This window comes from Xiphophorus hellerii, chromosome 18, assembly GCF_003331165.1.
Source record: "Xiphophorus hellerii strain 12219 chromosome 18, Xiphophorus_hellerii-4.1, whole genome shotgun sequence".
Taxonomy (NCBI): domain Eukaryota; kingdom Metazoa; phylum Chordata; class Actinopteri; order Cyprinodontiformes; family Poeciliidae; genus Xiphophorus; species Xiphophorus hellerii.
The window spans coordinates 34,181,877-34,197,763 of NC_045689.1; the positions used below are offsets into that span (position 1 = coordinate 34,181,877).

The window sequence follows — 15,887 nt, forward strand, 5'->3', positions numbered from 1 at the left end:
AGTTGTTTCTTTCTATTTTTTTCAATAAATCAAAACTTGCAAAACGTGGATACATACATTTTATTCAATATTGATATTTTTGGAAAATTATGAAGGATGGGCATTTTTTAAAAAGACTTTCTGTTTCATTTTTGACATACATTGTCTTTTATACTTTGAAACATACTAGCACTTTTGATATAAGTATTTTAAAACAGGTGTAAGTCACCTTAAATTGTTTGTTTGTTTTTTCCTTTCAGCATTCGTTTACTGTTATTTTTACGGTTTTGTATAAATGGTCTTGTTTTAGTGTGTTGTTCGTGTTATGGGACTACTGATGGAAATGAGCAGCTTTCCAAGTCTGGCGCATTTACAGCAATATCTTCACCTTTTCTAACTGACCTTTTTAGGGGTCGAGTAAACCTCTTTTTACTGTCAATTATCTTGATAAACGTAACGTCCTGCGTCACCGTGATGACGCTGATTTCCAAACTACTACGATGTGACTCATCACAGTGTGAGGACCATCTTTATTGTTTGTAGATCAGCGCTGCATCGGGATTTCCTGAGGGTCTCCTCAGCCTTGGCTCACGCCGGGTTAGTGTGAAGGACGCTTCGTCCGCCTCTTGGACCGGTCCGTCGGCTCTCTGCGTGGACTCTGGAAGCTCATGGACAGCTTTGATAATCTCAGCGCCTCGGAGAAGGCAGAAGCGTCGGAGCTTCAGAAGATGATCGCTATAGAGCAGCAGAAGGCCCAGTTCCAGGCTCAGGTTTGTTCCCACACGGTGTTCTGTGTCTTCCCGGTGTTCTGTCAGATAGCCATGCGTTGTCAGATCGTCATACGCGTATGACAAACTGATGGCTATATCTGTCAGATCAGCATACGTTGTCAGATAGTCATACGCTTAGCTCAGACATGTATACGTTGTCATTACCATATGATTTTATTTAATCAGCAACATAGAATCATGACGTAGATCATCATACACTTTGTTATTAACAGTTATATGGCATCCTGACTTAGCGGTTAAGTAGGTTAATGAGTTTTACACGGGCCTGTGTTGTAATTGACTGCAGCTGCAGCCAGACCTGCTTTAAATACACTTTGAAACCATGACAACGCATGTATATTTATCTAGTTATCATATTATGTCATATTATAAACAATTTAATGACTTATTTTCGTCATAACTTGTTGCGTATGCTGAACTGACAACTCCACTGACGGTCGGACTTCTTAATGCGCATGCGCGGGCATGCGTACTGACTGCATGTGTGCTATCCTGACAGCGTATGGCTATCTGACAGAACAACGGCAATTTCACCATATTTTATATTTAATCATCTTTATTAAAACGGTGTTAGATCGTCATAAAGCTGCTAATGTAATAACACTTTATTAGCCACTGTATGACTTCCTGATGCATCTCTTAACCTGTCTGATTGCCATACACTTTGTTATTAGCCACTGTATGACTTCCTGATGCATCCCTTAACCTGTCTGATTGCCATACACTTTGTTATTAGCCACTGTATGACTTCCTGATGCATCTCTTAACCTGTCTGATTGCCATACACTTTATTAGCCACTGTATGACTTCCTGATGCATCTCTTAACCTGTCTGATTGCCATACACTTTGTTATTAGCCACTGTATGACTTCCTGATGCATCTCTTAACCTGTCGGATTGCCATACACTTTGTTATTAGCCACTGTATGACTTCCTGATTAATACCAATGACATCAGTTGTATGATGTACTATATTTAATGTAGAACATTTTACTTCTGTATTTTTAATAATCCACACTGTCACTGGTGGGGTAAAACTGTTTAATTTAAGTTACACTTTTTACATTTGAACATGTCACCCATGTCTGTGGCACATTCTTTGTGTGTCCACCTTGAGCAGCAGTCACACTGTATCTGTGAAGTGGACAGAAAAAGAAAACAGTTATGAGTTAGCAAGTGTAATGTGTTTGAAGCGTTAAGTTGTACAGTTTAGTTGTTTACCATGTCAATGATGTTCTCTGAAGCATTACAGTGAAGCATATTGCATTCCACACAGTACTCTTCCACCTTGTCTGGGAACAAATAAAGGCATTTAGAGTGTACTTTACCAAAAATAGTCAAGTACTACCTCTTTATATTCTGTTGACAAGCCATCATGTTATACTAGTACATAACAGAAAATACTGCAATTTAGTATGTCATATATCTTTGGATTTTTTTAATGCTTTGGACTGTTCCGGTATAGCCTAAGGGAAAATTTGTTCCGTTTGGAATGAAAAATTCGGTGATATGCTCCTAAGCCATCTTGTGTTTTTGATTGTTAGAATATTAACAAAACAGATCAACAGGTTTCACACAGACTTCCACAGTTCCCTGAACAGTGGAACTGGTTCTTAATACCCAACATTAATAAAATTTCATGTGTTCTGACCAAAAACTTCTTAGAATCATAGCTGTCCAAAGCTATAAATCTCCGAACATTCAGCCAGCAAACTGGAAAACAAGACTTCTTTGTAATTGTTCTTTCACCTCGATGTTGATACAGTGTGGTAGCGATGTGCAGTCTGGCTTGGGATATGTCTTTGGGTCCTGTTTGCACTGACTGCAGCCCTCCCATTTGAACATATGTTTCTGCAAACTGAAAAAATTATGCATTTTAATGTAATAATTCCATGGATTTCAAAACATTCCATCTGTTCTTTGTACCTTCAAAACCAAGACCCCACAACTGCTGGAGTCCTTCTGCAGCATATGCGGCATATGGCGGACACTCCAGCTTCTCCGGCCAGCACCTTTTGCTTTTAGGAAGTTTCTGTGCATTTGCAGAAATATTTAATTATAGGACATTGTAACAATAAGAAAATACATAATGACTGAATGATAAAGACATGAATCAGATCACCTCCAGTTACGGAGAAGCTTTCTGTCATACATTGTTTCGTTCCCCATAGGGTCTATAACTACTAGCTCTTGGTGATTCATCACGACAATCTGTTGGAATGTTTGGAAGATAGATAAGACAGACAGACAGACAGACAACCTCTGTCACCCTCCCATGCTGCCCAGGGAACATCCGATTGTGACATATAGACATATTCATGTGTAAATAAAGTTAAATAAATAAATTTTACATACCACCAAAAGCCAGTGACCTCCCACATTTACAGGGCACATCCAAATGGAGGCTTCAGGTAAAACCATCTTTTGAAATTGCAAATAATAAGATTAATCTGCATTCATTCTCTTAAGATGATTTAACAGTGAATAATTACCTTTTGAACAGCCCGATATTGCCCAAGATGAAATACAGAAGATGCAATTACTGCATCCATTCTGTATACAGGTATCTGAAATGTAATATAATTTCAAAGAAATATGTGAAACTACAAAGAGTGGATTAAATTTAACCTTAAAACATGTTGTACCTTGGTCTTCTGAAGTGTCACATACAAATATGCATCTATAACCTGTTTGACAAAAAAAAAACATAAATTTCTTGATGGACTGCCTTGTGAAAATATAAACTTCCCAGAACATGGGTCTTACTTCATCTGACAGCCAGCCATGTCCACAGAGTGTTCTAAAAGATGTGTCATACAATTTATATGGGCCAACAAGGGCTTCAACTTGCCCTGAGTCTTTCAAAGACCAAAGTTGAACTACTGCAACAAAAACAGAAATTGCTCTTTTAAAAACTTATACATCTGAAAAAAGCAACACAACTTCAGAGGAAGTTTTGCAGACAAGACCAGGAACAGGTCATTGAACCAACATGCAAAAATTGATCTACCGATCAGAACCCATGACCAACAGGCCAGAACAGAAAACTAGAAAACTTTGTGACTACTGCACCTTGCTGCTGAATAGGACTCTGACACATCCTAGAATGAGCTGAGGGAGACAACTGAGACAACTTGGTAGGGTTAGAGGGAGAGGTCACTGGAGGGGGAGAGGGAGAGGTCACTGGAGGGGGAGAGGGAGAGGTCACTGGAGGGGGAGACTTCACTGGAGGGGGAGAGGGAGAGGTCACTGGAGGGGGAGATTTCACTGGAGGGGGAGAGGGAGAGGTCACTGGAGGGGGAGATTTCACTGGAGGGGCAGAGGGAGAGGTCACTGGAGGGGGAGAGGGAGAGGTCACTGGAGGAGGGGGAGAGGGAGAGGTCACTGGAGGGGGAGAGGGAGAGGTCACTGGAGGGGGAGACTTCACTGGAGGGGGAGAGGGAGAGGTCACTGGAGGGGGAGACTTCACTGGAGGGGGAGAGGGAGAGGTCACTGGAGGGGGAGATTTCACTGGAGGGGCAGAGGGAGAGGTTACTGGAGGGGGAGAGGGAGAGGTCACTGGAGGGGGAGAGGGAGAGGTCACTGGAGGGGGAGATTTCACTGGAGGGGCAGAGGGAGAGGTCACTGGAGGGGGAGAGGGAGAGGTCACTGGAGGGGGAGGGGGAGACAACCGAGAGAACTTGGCAGGGGGAGATTGAGGACGAGAGGGAGACAACAGGGAAAAGCACTGGATGACCTTGCCATGGACCTGACCGTCTGTCTTGGTCTGCAGTGGGGTTTCTGCTTTGCCTGCGTACCTAATCACTGTCTCCCTTTCATTCAACTTCTCACCTGAGATGAAACCCTCACCTGCATTTTGTCCCTCATTGCCTCTGTTATATGGCTTCAGACGACTCATGCTATGCTTTGTCTTGAGGACTTTTCCGGCCATTGTTTTCAACATCACAGTGCTCCCTATCACTTTATGGATAAAATAAGGTCCAGAGTAGTCTGCCTCCATCCTGGCACCTTTCCTACCCCTTTTTCTTATGTTGAATAGAAGAACTTCCTCCCCTTCTGTGAACTTAAAATTTTTGAATTTTTTTTGTGCCCGGTTTGCAAAAGCTTTTTTCATTTTTTTTTGAGCCAGTTCGACATTCTCTTCCACCTGGATCTTTGTGTCCCCCTGTCTGTTGTCTCTGTCTTTAATAATTTGGCTGTAGTCCTCTGGTAGGACTACAGAAGACAACTGTATTGAAAAAACACAAACACATTTACATTCAAAATATAACTAACAAGACATCAAACTTTGTATTAAGAAAGTTCAGAATGTCTGATGTAGAGGAGGAATTAAGTATTTTCCAGGTACACAGTGCAATTACCAGCCAAAATCACCAATGCCTCTGTAGTTATAAAAATGGTGTTAAGTTAAAAAACTGAAATTAAAAGAAACTAGACTTGAAATCACAGCTGCATGTGATAACTTTGAAGTTGGATTCTATGTATATACCAAGCTGAAAGTCTTTCAGACACACCCCCTTAAGCAAGTCTTTCCAACAACATTTTTCACTTCAGCCTTTATAACTATGTGTCACTGACAGGTAGACTGTGGGATAACTCAGTCTCACCTGTTATTTTCAGATTACTCATTCCTACTAATCTGGAAGACTGTAGTGTTTGTGTTGGCTAATGCAGGTATGTTTTTGAGGAAGTACTGAAATTTTAACATGATGTACAAACTTAAAACCTTAATACACTCGGATTTCCATGCAAAAACAGTACAAACCCATGTAATGTAACAGAATCGTACCGGCATGTCAACAGGAACTTCAGAAGGAAACCTAGCCTCTCTGCCATACATCAGAAAAAATGGCGAGTATTTCGTGGTGGTGTGGGTTTTCGACCTTAAGGAAAACAAAGTGGCCTCAAGGAACATGTCCCAGTCATCTTGCTTGTCGTTGACTAGTTTTCTCAGTGCCCTAGAAGAACAGTTTCATACATGTTCTAAGAACATACTCCAATTTGTAAAAGTTGCTTATGTGTTGCATTTTTTATGGTATGTCATAGCTATAAGAAGCTGTATATTGATACAAGCCTACAGAAAGATGTTGCAATGAAAAGAAACTATTAAAAGATATAAAACAAAACAAAAAAACATGTAAGTTTTCTACTAACTTTCTTACCGCTTAATGTTGTCATTTGTCTTTTCATCCAAGCCGTTGGTTTGAGGATGATAGGCGGCAGTGATGCTTCTTTGAATTGAAAGTAGATCACAGAGTCTACTGTTCATCTAAAACAACAACGAAGCACATTATTATAACCTTTTACATATACTGAGGCTTCACAAAAATATATGTAGTATTAAATGTGGCTTACTGTGTTCACAAATTCTCGCCCCTGGTCAGTGAGAATACGCTGAGGACAGCCGTGCCGGTAAAATATAGAACATAATTTTTGGCAGACTTCCTCAGCGGTCTTAGTCTTGAGAGGGAACGCCTCCACCCATTTAGAGAAGTAATCTGTAGCTGTCAGGATATACTGATTGCCACAAGATGTCAGGGGCATGGGACCTGTCAGATCAATTCCGATCAGCTCCCACACCCCTGACACCTGTTGGGGATGACAACAATGTTATCAGCAACAATGTCTTAGAGGTGGTAAACTTCATGAATTGCTGTGGATGGTTACCTTTATGCACTGAAGTTCTCTGACAACTTGGAGGGGAGGTCCAACTCTTTGGCACCGGTCACATTGAGACACCTTTACAACATTACAGTTTATAGGTTTTACGACACTTTGGACCATAAAGATTTTGCTAGCTATGTTGTTACATACCCATTTCTCAATGTCTGCTGTCATACCAGGCCAATAGAATCGGGAACACATGGCAATGCGTGTTTTGACAATGCCAGTGTGTCCTCCCATGGGGGATGCATGAAACTCCTTGAAGAGGTTCCAGGCCTCTTCTTTGGACCGTATGGCCCTTCTTTCGGGTAAGGCTCCGTAGAATAGGTCACCAGCTGTATTAAAACAATGACCATATTATGTCAATATTGTAGTTAAAGATGTTATGTTTATTTAAGATATAAAAACCTTACCATGGATGGTAAATTTTTCGGCATACTTTCTTAAAGTTTGCCTCTGCCCTCTGTTGAGTGTCAATGGGTAGGAGCCTTCAGAAATAAAACTGAAGACTTCCCCCCATTTGCACTCCATGTTTGCTATAAATGACACAAGAAAACATGTAAATTGCATCAACAAGCATTTAAACAAGACAATTCATTAGACACTGCAAATTGTTCAAATATATAATAATACCCTGCTGCAGCTGCGTACACAACAAAACACATCTACTCCTGCTACTAAACACCCCAACTGGTGCTGCAATAATATGACATTTCTGTGAAATATCAGCTCTTAGGACAAGAAATACAAAATTAAAATAAATTAAAAAAAGTTTGTAGTGAAAGCTTCTTCATATCCATCCTTTTTTATTCCGATTTAATACAAAAAAACCTTGTAATCAACATATTTATGCATGTGCATCCAACAATGCAATTCTTGAAATACTGCAGAAAACACAACAGCGAGTTTAAATGCAATTGAGAGATCCCAATTTTTTATTGACAACACTGGTGGATGCCATGTCCTTCCTGGCAACGCCTGGTGAACACAGGGACTTCAAGTGACTCAAGAACATCTCCTGTCTTTTATTAATTGAGGCAAAAGTCACACTGACAGTGACTAATACATAACCCAGGTGGCTGTACTCGTGTATGTGATCTGTTAACCTGAAAAGCCTTCATGTTCCAAAAACAACCTCAATTTGCATAAACTAAATATGTGTAAATGTAAAGCACATATAAAAACAAAATTAACATGAACGCTTTTCATATACAATAATGAAGATAAGGATTTGTTTCAAAAGTGAAACACTGGTTTTGCCCCAGTTTCAGTGTGGGTAAAAATTGCGTTTTCATACGTCTGATTCATTTAATGTTGGTAACGGTGGATGCCAACATTAAGTTCATCTATGTAGATGTTAAAAAGGTGAGAGGACAGTATACTTCCCTGTCTTACTCCGGAACATGAAGGCTTTTCAGGTTAACATATCACATACACGACATGCTATCCAAGTTAGCAGACATGTTATCCAACCCAAAAATATCAAGGAACTGGGGGACGTGAATTTAAACAGGGCGTGTTTTGTAGTTTACTGCAGCTGCAGCAGCATTAAATTTAATTTATTTACTTACTTTTTATTGTGTCTCTTCTCGCGTATGACAAGCTGACGACTCCTCTCAATATCGCGGACCTCCTGCAGAATGCGCATGCGTGCGCATGCGCTCTTACCATATGTATGCTATTCTGACATGTATGGCTATCTGATAGAACACCGGCTTTAACAGGCCACATGCAGGGGACCATGGACCTTACCACAGGGGCCGCTTTTCATTGGCTGATGCCCATTTTACTAAGTAGCGCTGCTACAACGTGCGTGGCCGTCTCACAAACACACGCTTCCCGTTAGCTAAGTACAGCATAATGGCAGTACTGATACAACTTCTACACATTGAAGCAGCTAAACAGCTCAATATGCAATGTGTACTGTATCTGACATACACTAAAGATTTTATTTTAGCAGAAAAGGCTTTGGACTAAACTGTTACTCGTGTTAGCCACTCTAGCACCAAGTACAGCTAGTCAATCAACCATCGCTGTGTTCAGGGAAACGCTGATTAATAATCGAGAAATAAATATCAAGCCTGGAAACTTGATATCGTAACGGACTGAATGTTATGTTTTTAACGTAATCTTTGCTCGTCTCGCGGGGCGCAGGCGGTTGCCACGGTAACAGGTGTGCTTAAACTACAAAGAGAGAGAGAGAGTAAAAAGGTACCAGTGGTTTTGAGTTGATCACCTGTTCGGGTTATTTTACCTTTGTTTCCCTTTGCTGTGGCGCATTACAGCCGCTGTAGTTTCTAAATGTTGGACTAATTACCTCGTTCGTTTGTGAGTTTACGTCATTCACAACAAACATCAAATAGAACAAATATATGTCATAAACTTTTAACAAGCAAATGGCTCCTACTGTGGTAATTATGTGAAATTAAATTAATTATATCCCAACTTCAGAAGATTTGCCTTTACCTTTACAGAGCTCTTTGGTTCCTCCTGTCAGTCTGTAGCTTCTCATATTTCAGTCATCAAACCAAAGTTCAGATCTACCATAACTGACTGACACCTGCTGGCCTCAGGTTTTTCAACCAGCTTGTGACTGAGAAACCAGTAACCTGAACTTGCTAGTTCCTCTGTCCATTGTAGTAGCTGATATATTGTGAAAATCCGGTAGAAATGATGCACTAATAAAGTCATATTTACATAGAAACAACGCTCTGCGAGGCTTTGTTTGTGAGACTTGCGGTCACGTGGGTCGGTTGTGGGCGGAGCTTAGTAAGGTCCATACTATCCCAAGATGTCCAAAAGAACCAAGACTTAATGCTTTATGTATTCCACACTGTACTGAGGGCTCATGTTGACATTTTATTGCAGTCTACACATCTAATTCTCCAGATATAGTCTGACAGGTAGATATTATAAAGTTCCATCCATCCATTTTCTAACACCCTTCTCCCTAGAGGGTCAGCAGGTCCTGGTGCCTATCTCCAGCTAACGTTCGGGGCGAGAGGCGGGGTCACCTGGACAGATCGAAAGTCTCAGTGATTATAAAGTTACAGAGTGAAAAATTAAGAGCAATATTTTTGCTTTATTTAGCCTGTCCGTATAGAAAAAATGTGTTATTCATTATTCAAAGTCATATTTTCACCATATTATTAATACATTTATAAATGTTATAGTTCCAAGCCAAACACTTAATTCAAAAGCTAAACATTTAGTTTACAAGCTAAATACCAATATCAAATGTTTAGTTTAACTGAACATTTATACAGTTTTATATTTATTTAAATATTTAGTTTCAAACTAACAAAATTTTTGATTCACAAGCTAAATAAATAGTTTACAAACTAAATATTTAGCTCAAAATTAAACATTTTGTTTACAACCTAAATACTAAATATGTATTAGTACATTTTTATCTTTCAAATGAAATATTTAGCTCCAAATCAAATACTTAGTTTTTATGTGACATTTATAAATTTATAATATGAATAAGATGGTAAAAATAACTATGAAAAACAACCTTCTTTTTTCTATATTACTGTGAATCTTTACTGTGTAACTTTCTAAACGTCAGCCTGCAGGCATTATCGTTATTGCTGCAACTCAGCAGCTTTGCAGCAGCCATGAAAGGAGCCGGTACACTCTTGGACTCAGCTGAGTCAGATTCAGTGTCTTGCCAGAGAAGTCCATTTGACCGTCTGTCTGTCTGCTGTGTTTTCCAGGTGCACAGTTTCACAGACGTGTGCTGGGACAAGTGTGTGGATAGTCCAGGCTCCAAGCTGGACTACCGGACAGAGACGTGTCTGCAGAACTGTGTGGAGAGGTTCATTGACACCACCCTAACCATCACCAACCGCTTCACACAGATGGTGCAGAAGGGCACTCACTGATCATGGACCTGATCCAGAAGGACGATTTACTCAGAAGCTACTCGTGTTGTATCATGCGGATGGGAGAGGACCATATGTTTCGGGCTCTGGAGATGTGGGATGAAGTCTCTCATGCTTCTGGAAGTAAATCAGTTTGGAAACTCGCACATAATCTATGTTCTGGTGTGAGATCCTTGCAAGTTGTAAAAGGTTTGACAAGGATTCTGATAGAATCCAGTGATGATGATCAGGCGGAGGTCTTAAATGATATTAAAGTCTTTAAATATTGTGCTCTTTTTTCTGTCTAGGTGAAAGACATAGAAGTACATAGATGGCTTATATTCTTTGATTTACGTAACAATCCAGTTTATTTGACAAACAGTGTTACCGAAAAGTATACATACCTTCTACTGTTCCCCATTCTGTTTAGTGATTTTAAAACTAGTGGTGCACCGATTACAGTTTTCTTTTTGATCACTAATCTAATTTATGGATTCAGATTTTGACCATTTATTAATGTTTGTTTATTTTTAATAACTGACACTGTTAGGTGTTATAACATCACAATACACCTTCAATGTTCCAATCTTGTATTATTGAAACATACAGGAGGCAGTTGTCTCAAATTAATAAATATTATTTGGCTATTTTGGGGGTGCTTAAGGATTCTATTTTTGTTCCTAATTACTATGACACTAACCAAAAATTAAAAAATATGGTTATGTTATGATGAAAACTTTGTGGTGTTATTCAGGTTAGTGAAAATAACATTCCTGGTGTAGTGTGGGAAAAGAACAGCAATAGCTTTTTAGCTCAAAAACAAACTACACAAGACAATGATTTTCACAATATATGATGATGTGAAGTTTTGGGTTTGTCCTGCAGCAAGAAGGTCCTGGGTTCGATTCCCAGCCCGGGGTCTTTCTGCATGGCGTCTGCATGTTCTCTCTGTGCATGGTGGGTTCTCTCCGGGTTCTCCGGCTTCCTCCCACAGTCCAAAAACATGTCTGTTAGGATAATTGTTTTTTTAAAATTCTTCCTAGGTGTGAGTGTGTGCATGGTTGTTTGTCCTGTCTGTCTCTGTGTTGCCCTGCGACAGACTGGAGACCTGTCCAGGTGACCCTGCCTCTCGCCCAGAACGTTAGCTGGAGATAGGCACCAGGACCTGCTGACCCCACTAGGGACAAGGGTTTTAGAAAATGGATGGATGGATGGGGTTGTCCTGATAACTTTGAATGTAGAACAGTTCATTTAAAGTTAGTGAACTAAAGCCACAATTTAACTTGAGTAAAAACATTGAAATTGTTGAAGTATAAAGAGGTTGCAACAAGCAAAATACTAGAAATGTTAAAAATCTGAGTGAATTTCATTGTTCTAATACTCTGCTTTGCAAATTTTTCAGGTTGAGCTAAAATCCCCATTTACTGACATTAAGTCATCAGTTAGTAAAAATCTCATTCTGATTAAAAACTTTAAAATCTACAAAGCTAAATGGATTCATTTTGATCAGCCCGGCCCTTGTTGTCCAGCGCGGTATTGTAAAGAGGATAAGTGAGCACTGTATTAAAAACAGAACTTAGTCATCTGTCAGTTGCTCCAAGAGCAAGTTTTTATTGAATGTATTCATGTGCACTCGGTAGCTCTGTAGTTGGCACCCTGTTTATTGAGATGGTTTCCGTAGATGTTTGTATCATGGAAGCAGCCATGAAGAAGAGAAAAAGTGTGGAAAAGCAAGAAAAAGACAATTCATGCAAGAATCACCACTGAGTTTGAAGTTTGAATGACTTAATAAAACATTTGCCTTCAATGAAATAAACCTAAAACTATACTGAGACCTAGCAACATCTCCACATCACAATAAAAGATATCAGACGGAGATTGGACCAGGGTTCATGATATTGAAAAAATTCTAAAAAGTTGAACTATTTAGAGCTTTTTTTAGAGAAAAAAACAGACATGAAGCTACAGAGTCAAGCTGTTGATATTCTTAGCTGCTCTGAGAGCAGACTTCATGGCAGTTTCGATCCAACCGTGAGGAGTTGCTGTGTGTTCCCCGGCGAAGTGCACCCGTCCCTCACTCTGGAACAGTTCTCGTGCGTAGTGTCCCTGCTGGTACGGCATAAACAGGGCAAAGGCTCCAAAGCTGTAAGGGTCCAGGCCCCACTTCTTCACCAGACCCCCCGTGCAGAGCGGTCGGATATACTCCCCATGGATTTTCACCAAGTCCTCCAGAGCTACTGCCATCAGATCCTCCTCATTCATGCCTTGAAAAAGGGTGGAGTCATCGGAGCAGGTGTAGGAAGCCAGGAGGGCCCCTGCAGTGGTACCTGGGAACCCATGGCTGGGGTAGTAGATGAAGCGAGATGGTCGGTCGGTGATGCTTTTCCCTCCTCTGATGCCTTCTTTCTCCCAAAAGCGTTCCTTGAAACTGAGCACTACCTTTGTGGAGCTGGCATAATGAACAGAGCGCAGGGCCTCCATCTTGTTACCAGACAGAGGAGGGTAGAAGTCAATGAAGAGGGTGGCCTTGGCTGTGGCCGTAACAAGGGCATAGTCCACTGTCACTTTTGACAGGGAACCTGAGTTCCGCCAGTCTTCATACGTTACAGTCACATTAGCCCCATCTGTTTGGTCAATAAGCTTCACTTTGGAGTTCAGCAGGATTGTGGCATTTAAAACTTGATAGAAAGCTGTGGGGAGTTGGTCAAAACCATCTGTCACTTCAAAGTACCTGAAGAAATCACACAAAAGGAATAACTAATTAAATCGGCAAGCAGCTCCCAACAGCCCTCGCAGCTCAGAGATGCTACGGCCTCGTGGCGACCGCTGGAGCTCCAGCAAACCACCCGCTTGCCACCGTCAACGCTCTCCCGCAGTTCCTGCACCCATCCACCAGGCGAAACACATTGATGTGTTTGGCAGTGCTCCCTGATGATGCACCAAAAATCTAGTGCAGATCGACTGATGTAGTAAGGAGATATAGCTGATGGAACAACCTAGGAGACGCAGTGGAGTCAAATTACAATTTAATGCTATTGGGCTCTAGAGTTTCACAAAAATCAATCATGGCAAGGTTGGTGCAAATCAGATGATGCATGTATGATTTAGAGACAACCGTACACATACAGCGAGGGATTGAAATTTTCCTTTTCGGCCATCCTCACACGGTTCAGCCAGCAGCCAGCGATTACAGAATTCATCATGTCATTTATGTCACTTGGCACAGGTTTAAAGTTATATGAATGAAAGATTAAAAGTAAGACATCCAGCAGAAAAGTGGGGGTGGCCTAATTCCTCCACAGTCCCCCTAGAAATCTTTGCTTTAACCGCCAATCATGAAATTCAGTAAACATGTGTATCACTGGATACACATGTTTACTGTGTATCCAATGGATACACAGTGGATAGGGTTATTAACCCTACAATAACCCTAACCCTACAAAAATGTTTCTTGGAGATATGGTCCAAATCCAACAGGTAGTCGGCCATTTTGGTTCAAAGCCGCCACCGCCATTTTGTCTCTTATAAACATGTTGTATCTGAGCGAACTCCTCCTACAGCTTTTGAGATGCAGGCTTTACAATCACTCAGCACAGTCTTTAGGCATTGAAGTTCAATAGTAGTCAAAATCTTTTTCCTACATTAATGCATGTGGGCGTGGCTAAGCCTCCAATCTGAACATTTGCCATATTTACCTCCCACGTGAGTTTAACGCCATTCTACTCACTGCGGTTTACATAGCACCGGATGCTAACGCTAGCTCGGCCGTGGGACTCCTGCATGATACTATCAGCAAGAACCAGAACAAGTACCCCGAGGCTGTTCACATCGTGTCTGGGGACTTTAATCATGCTGATCTGAAATCAGTCCTCCCCAAATTCCATCAACACGTAAAGTGCACAACCAGGGGTGATAAAACTCTGGACAAGCTGTACACAAACATCAGACAAGCATACAGGGCTAAACCCTTAGCACACCTTGGTCAGTCTGATCACGTGTCCCTGCTACTGATCCCTGCTTACACTCCCCTGCGGAAACGTGTCCCCAGTACAACCCGGACTGTCACCAGCTGGCCTGAGGATGCCTCTCACCAACTACAGGACTGCTTCCAGAGAACTGACTGGGAGGTTTTTGCACATCAGGACCTGGAGAACTACACCTCAGCAGTCTTGGACTACATCAGGTTCTGTACGGACAATGTCACCAGGAACAGACTCATGAAGATCTATCCAAATAGGAAACACTGGATGACTAAGGGGGTCCGGGGCCTCTTGAAAGCCAGGAACGCTGCTTTCAGGTCTGGGGACAAAGCACTCTACAGTTCTGCCAGAGCCAACCTGAGAAGAGGCATCTGCCAAGCTAAGGCATCATACAGAGGGAGAATAGAGAAGCAGCTCAGGAGCAACAACACCAGGCAGGTGTGGCAGGGTGTTCAGCACATCACAAACTACAGATCCAGCAACCAGCCATGCACGGAGGGAACCACTTCCCTGGCAGAGGAGATGAATATCTTCTTTGCCCGCTTTGAGGCGACACCTACCACAGCTCCATCACAGCTGCCTGTCCACAGCAGCTCTGCTCTCACAGTAGAGGAGTGTGAGGTGAGGCAGGTGATGAGGAAGGTGAACCCAAGGAAGGCTGCGGGACCTGACGGTGTGTCGGGACGGGTGCTTAAAGACTGTGCAGACCAACTGGCTGGAATCTTCACAAAGATTTTTAACCAGTCCCTGTCTCAAGCCACTGTCCCTCCCTGCCTAAAGTCCTCTACCATTGTCCCCCTGCCGAAAAGAACCAACATCAACACCCTGAACGACTACTGTCCAGTGGCACTCACACCGATCATCATGAAGTGCTTCGAGAGACTGGTGCGGAGTCACATCCTCGCTGGCCTGCCTGCTGAGCTGGACCCTCTCCAATTTGCCTACAAAGCAAAGAGGTCCACAGAGGACGCTGTATCCACAGCACTTCATGCTGCCCTGACCCACTTAGAGAAGCAGGGGAGCTACGTCAGAGTGCTCTTCGTGGACTTCAGCTCAGCATTTAATACCATACTTCCCCAATGTCTGGTGTCCAAGCTAGCAAACCTTGGGCTCCCATCAGCCACCTGCAGTTGGATCCTGGACTTCCTAACAGGTCGCTCCCAGAGGGTCAGACTGGGCCCCTACACCTCCACTGCTCTGAGCCTGAACACCGGATCGCCACAGGGTTGCGTGCTCAGCCCACTTCTCTACACCCTCTACACTCATGACTGTGTCTCCAACCACCTCAGCAACAAGATCATAAAGTTTGCAGATGACACAACTGTTGTTGGTCTCATCTCAGGCGGGAAGGGGGAGCTGGAGTACAGGGATGAGGTGAAGCGGCTGTCAGAGTGGTGCAAAGTCAATAACCTGCTCCTCAACACCTCCAAAACAAAGGAGCTGGTGATCGACTTCAGGAAGAACAAAACGGACATCCAGCCTCTCACCATCAGTGGGACCTGTGTGGAGAGGGTCCCAGTGTTCAGGTTTCTGGGCATGGAGTTGGAGGACAAGCTAACCTGGAGCACCAACACCAAGGAGCTGTTGAAGAAGGCACAGCAGAGACT

At 42.2% G+C, this 15,887-nt stretch overlaps 2 protein-coding genes across 4 annotated transcripts in view; one reads left to right on the forward strand and one right to left on the reverse strand.

Annotated features, from left to right (window-relative positions):
- Window positions 1-515: 515 nt before the first annotated feature.
- timm8b (translocase of inner mitochondrial membrane 8 homolog B (yeast)) lies at window positions 516-10,952 on the forward strand. Its single transcript, XM_032545905.1, has 2 exons — window positions 516-749; window positions 10,154-10,952. The coding sequence occupies exons 1-2, from the start codon at window positions 648-650 to the stop codon at window positions 10,319-10,321; spliced, it is 270 nt and encodes an 89-aa protein (XP_032401796.1). The 5' UTR covers window positions 516-647; the 3' UTR covers window positions 10,322-10,952.
- Window positions 10,953-11,880: 928 nt separating this feature from the next.
- il4i1 (interleukin 4 induced 1) overlaps window positions 11,881-15,887 on the reverse strand; it is a 33,049-nt gene continuing 29,042 nt past the window's right edge. For all 3 annotated transcript variants that reach the window (XM_032546025.1, XM_032546026.1, XM_032546024.1), the window contains one exon: window positions 11,881-13,031. In XM_032546025.1, the coding sequence (XP_032401916.1) occupies window positions 12,263-13,031 (769 nt within the window). In that variant the 3' untranslated portion in view covers window positions 11,881-12,262. The remainder of the gene's footprint in view (window positions 13,032-15,887) is intronic.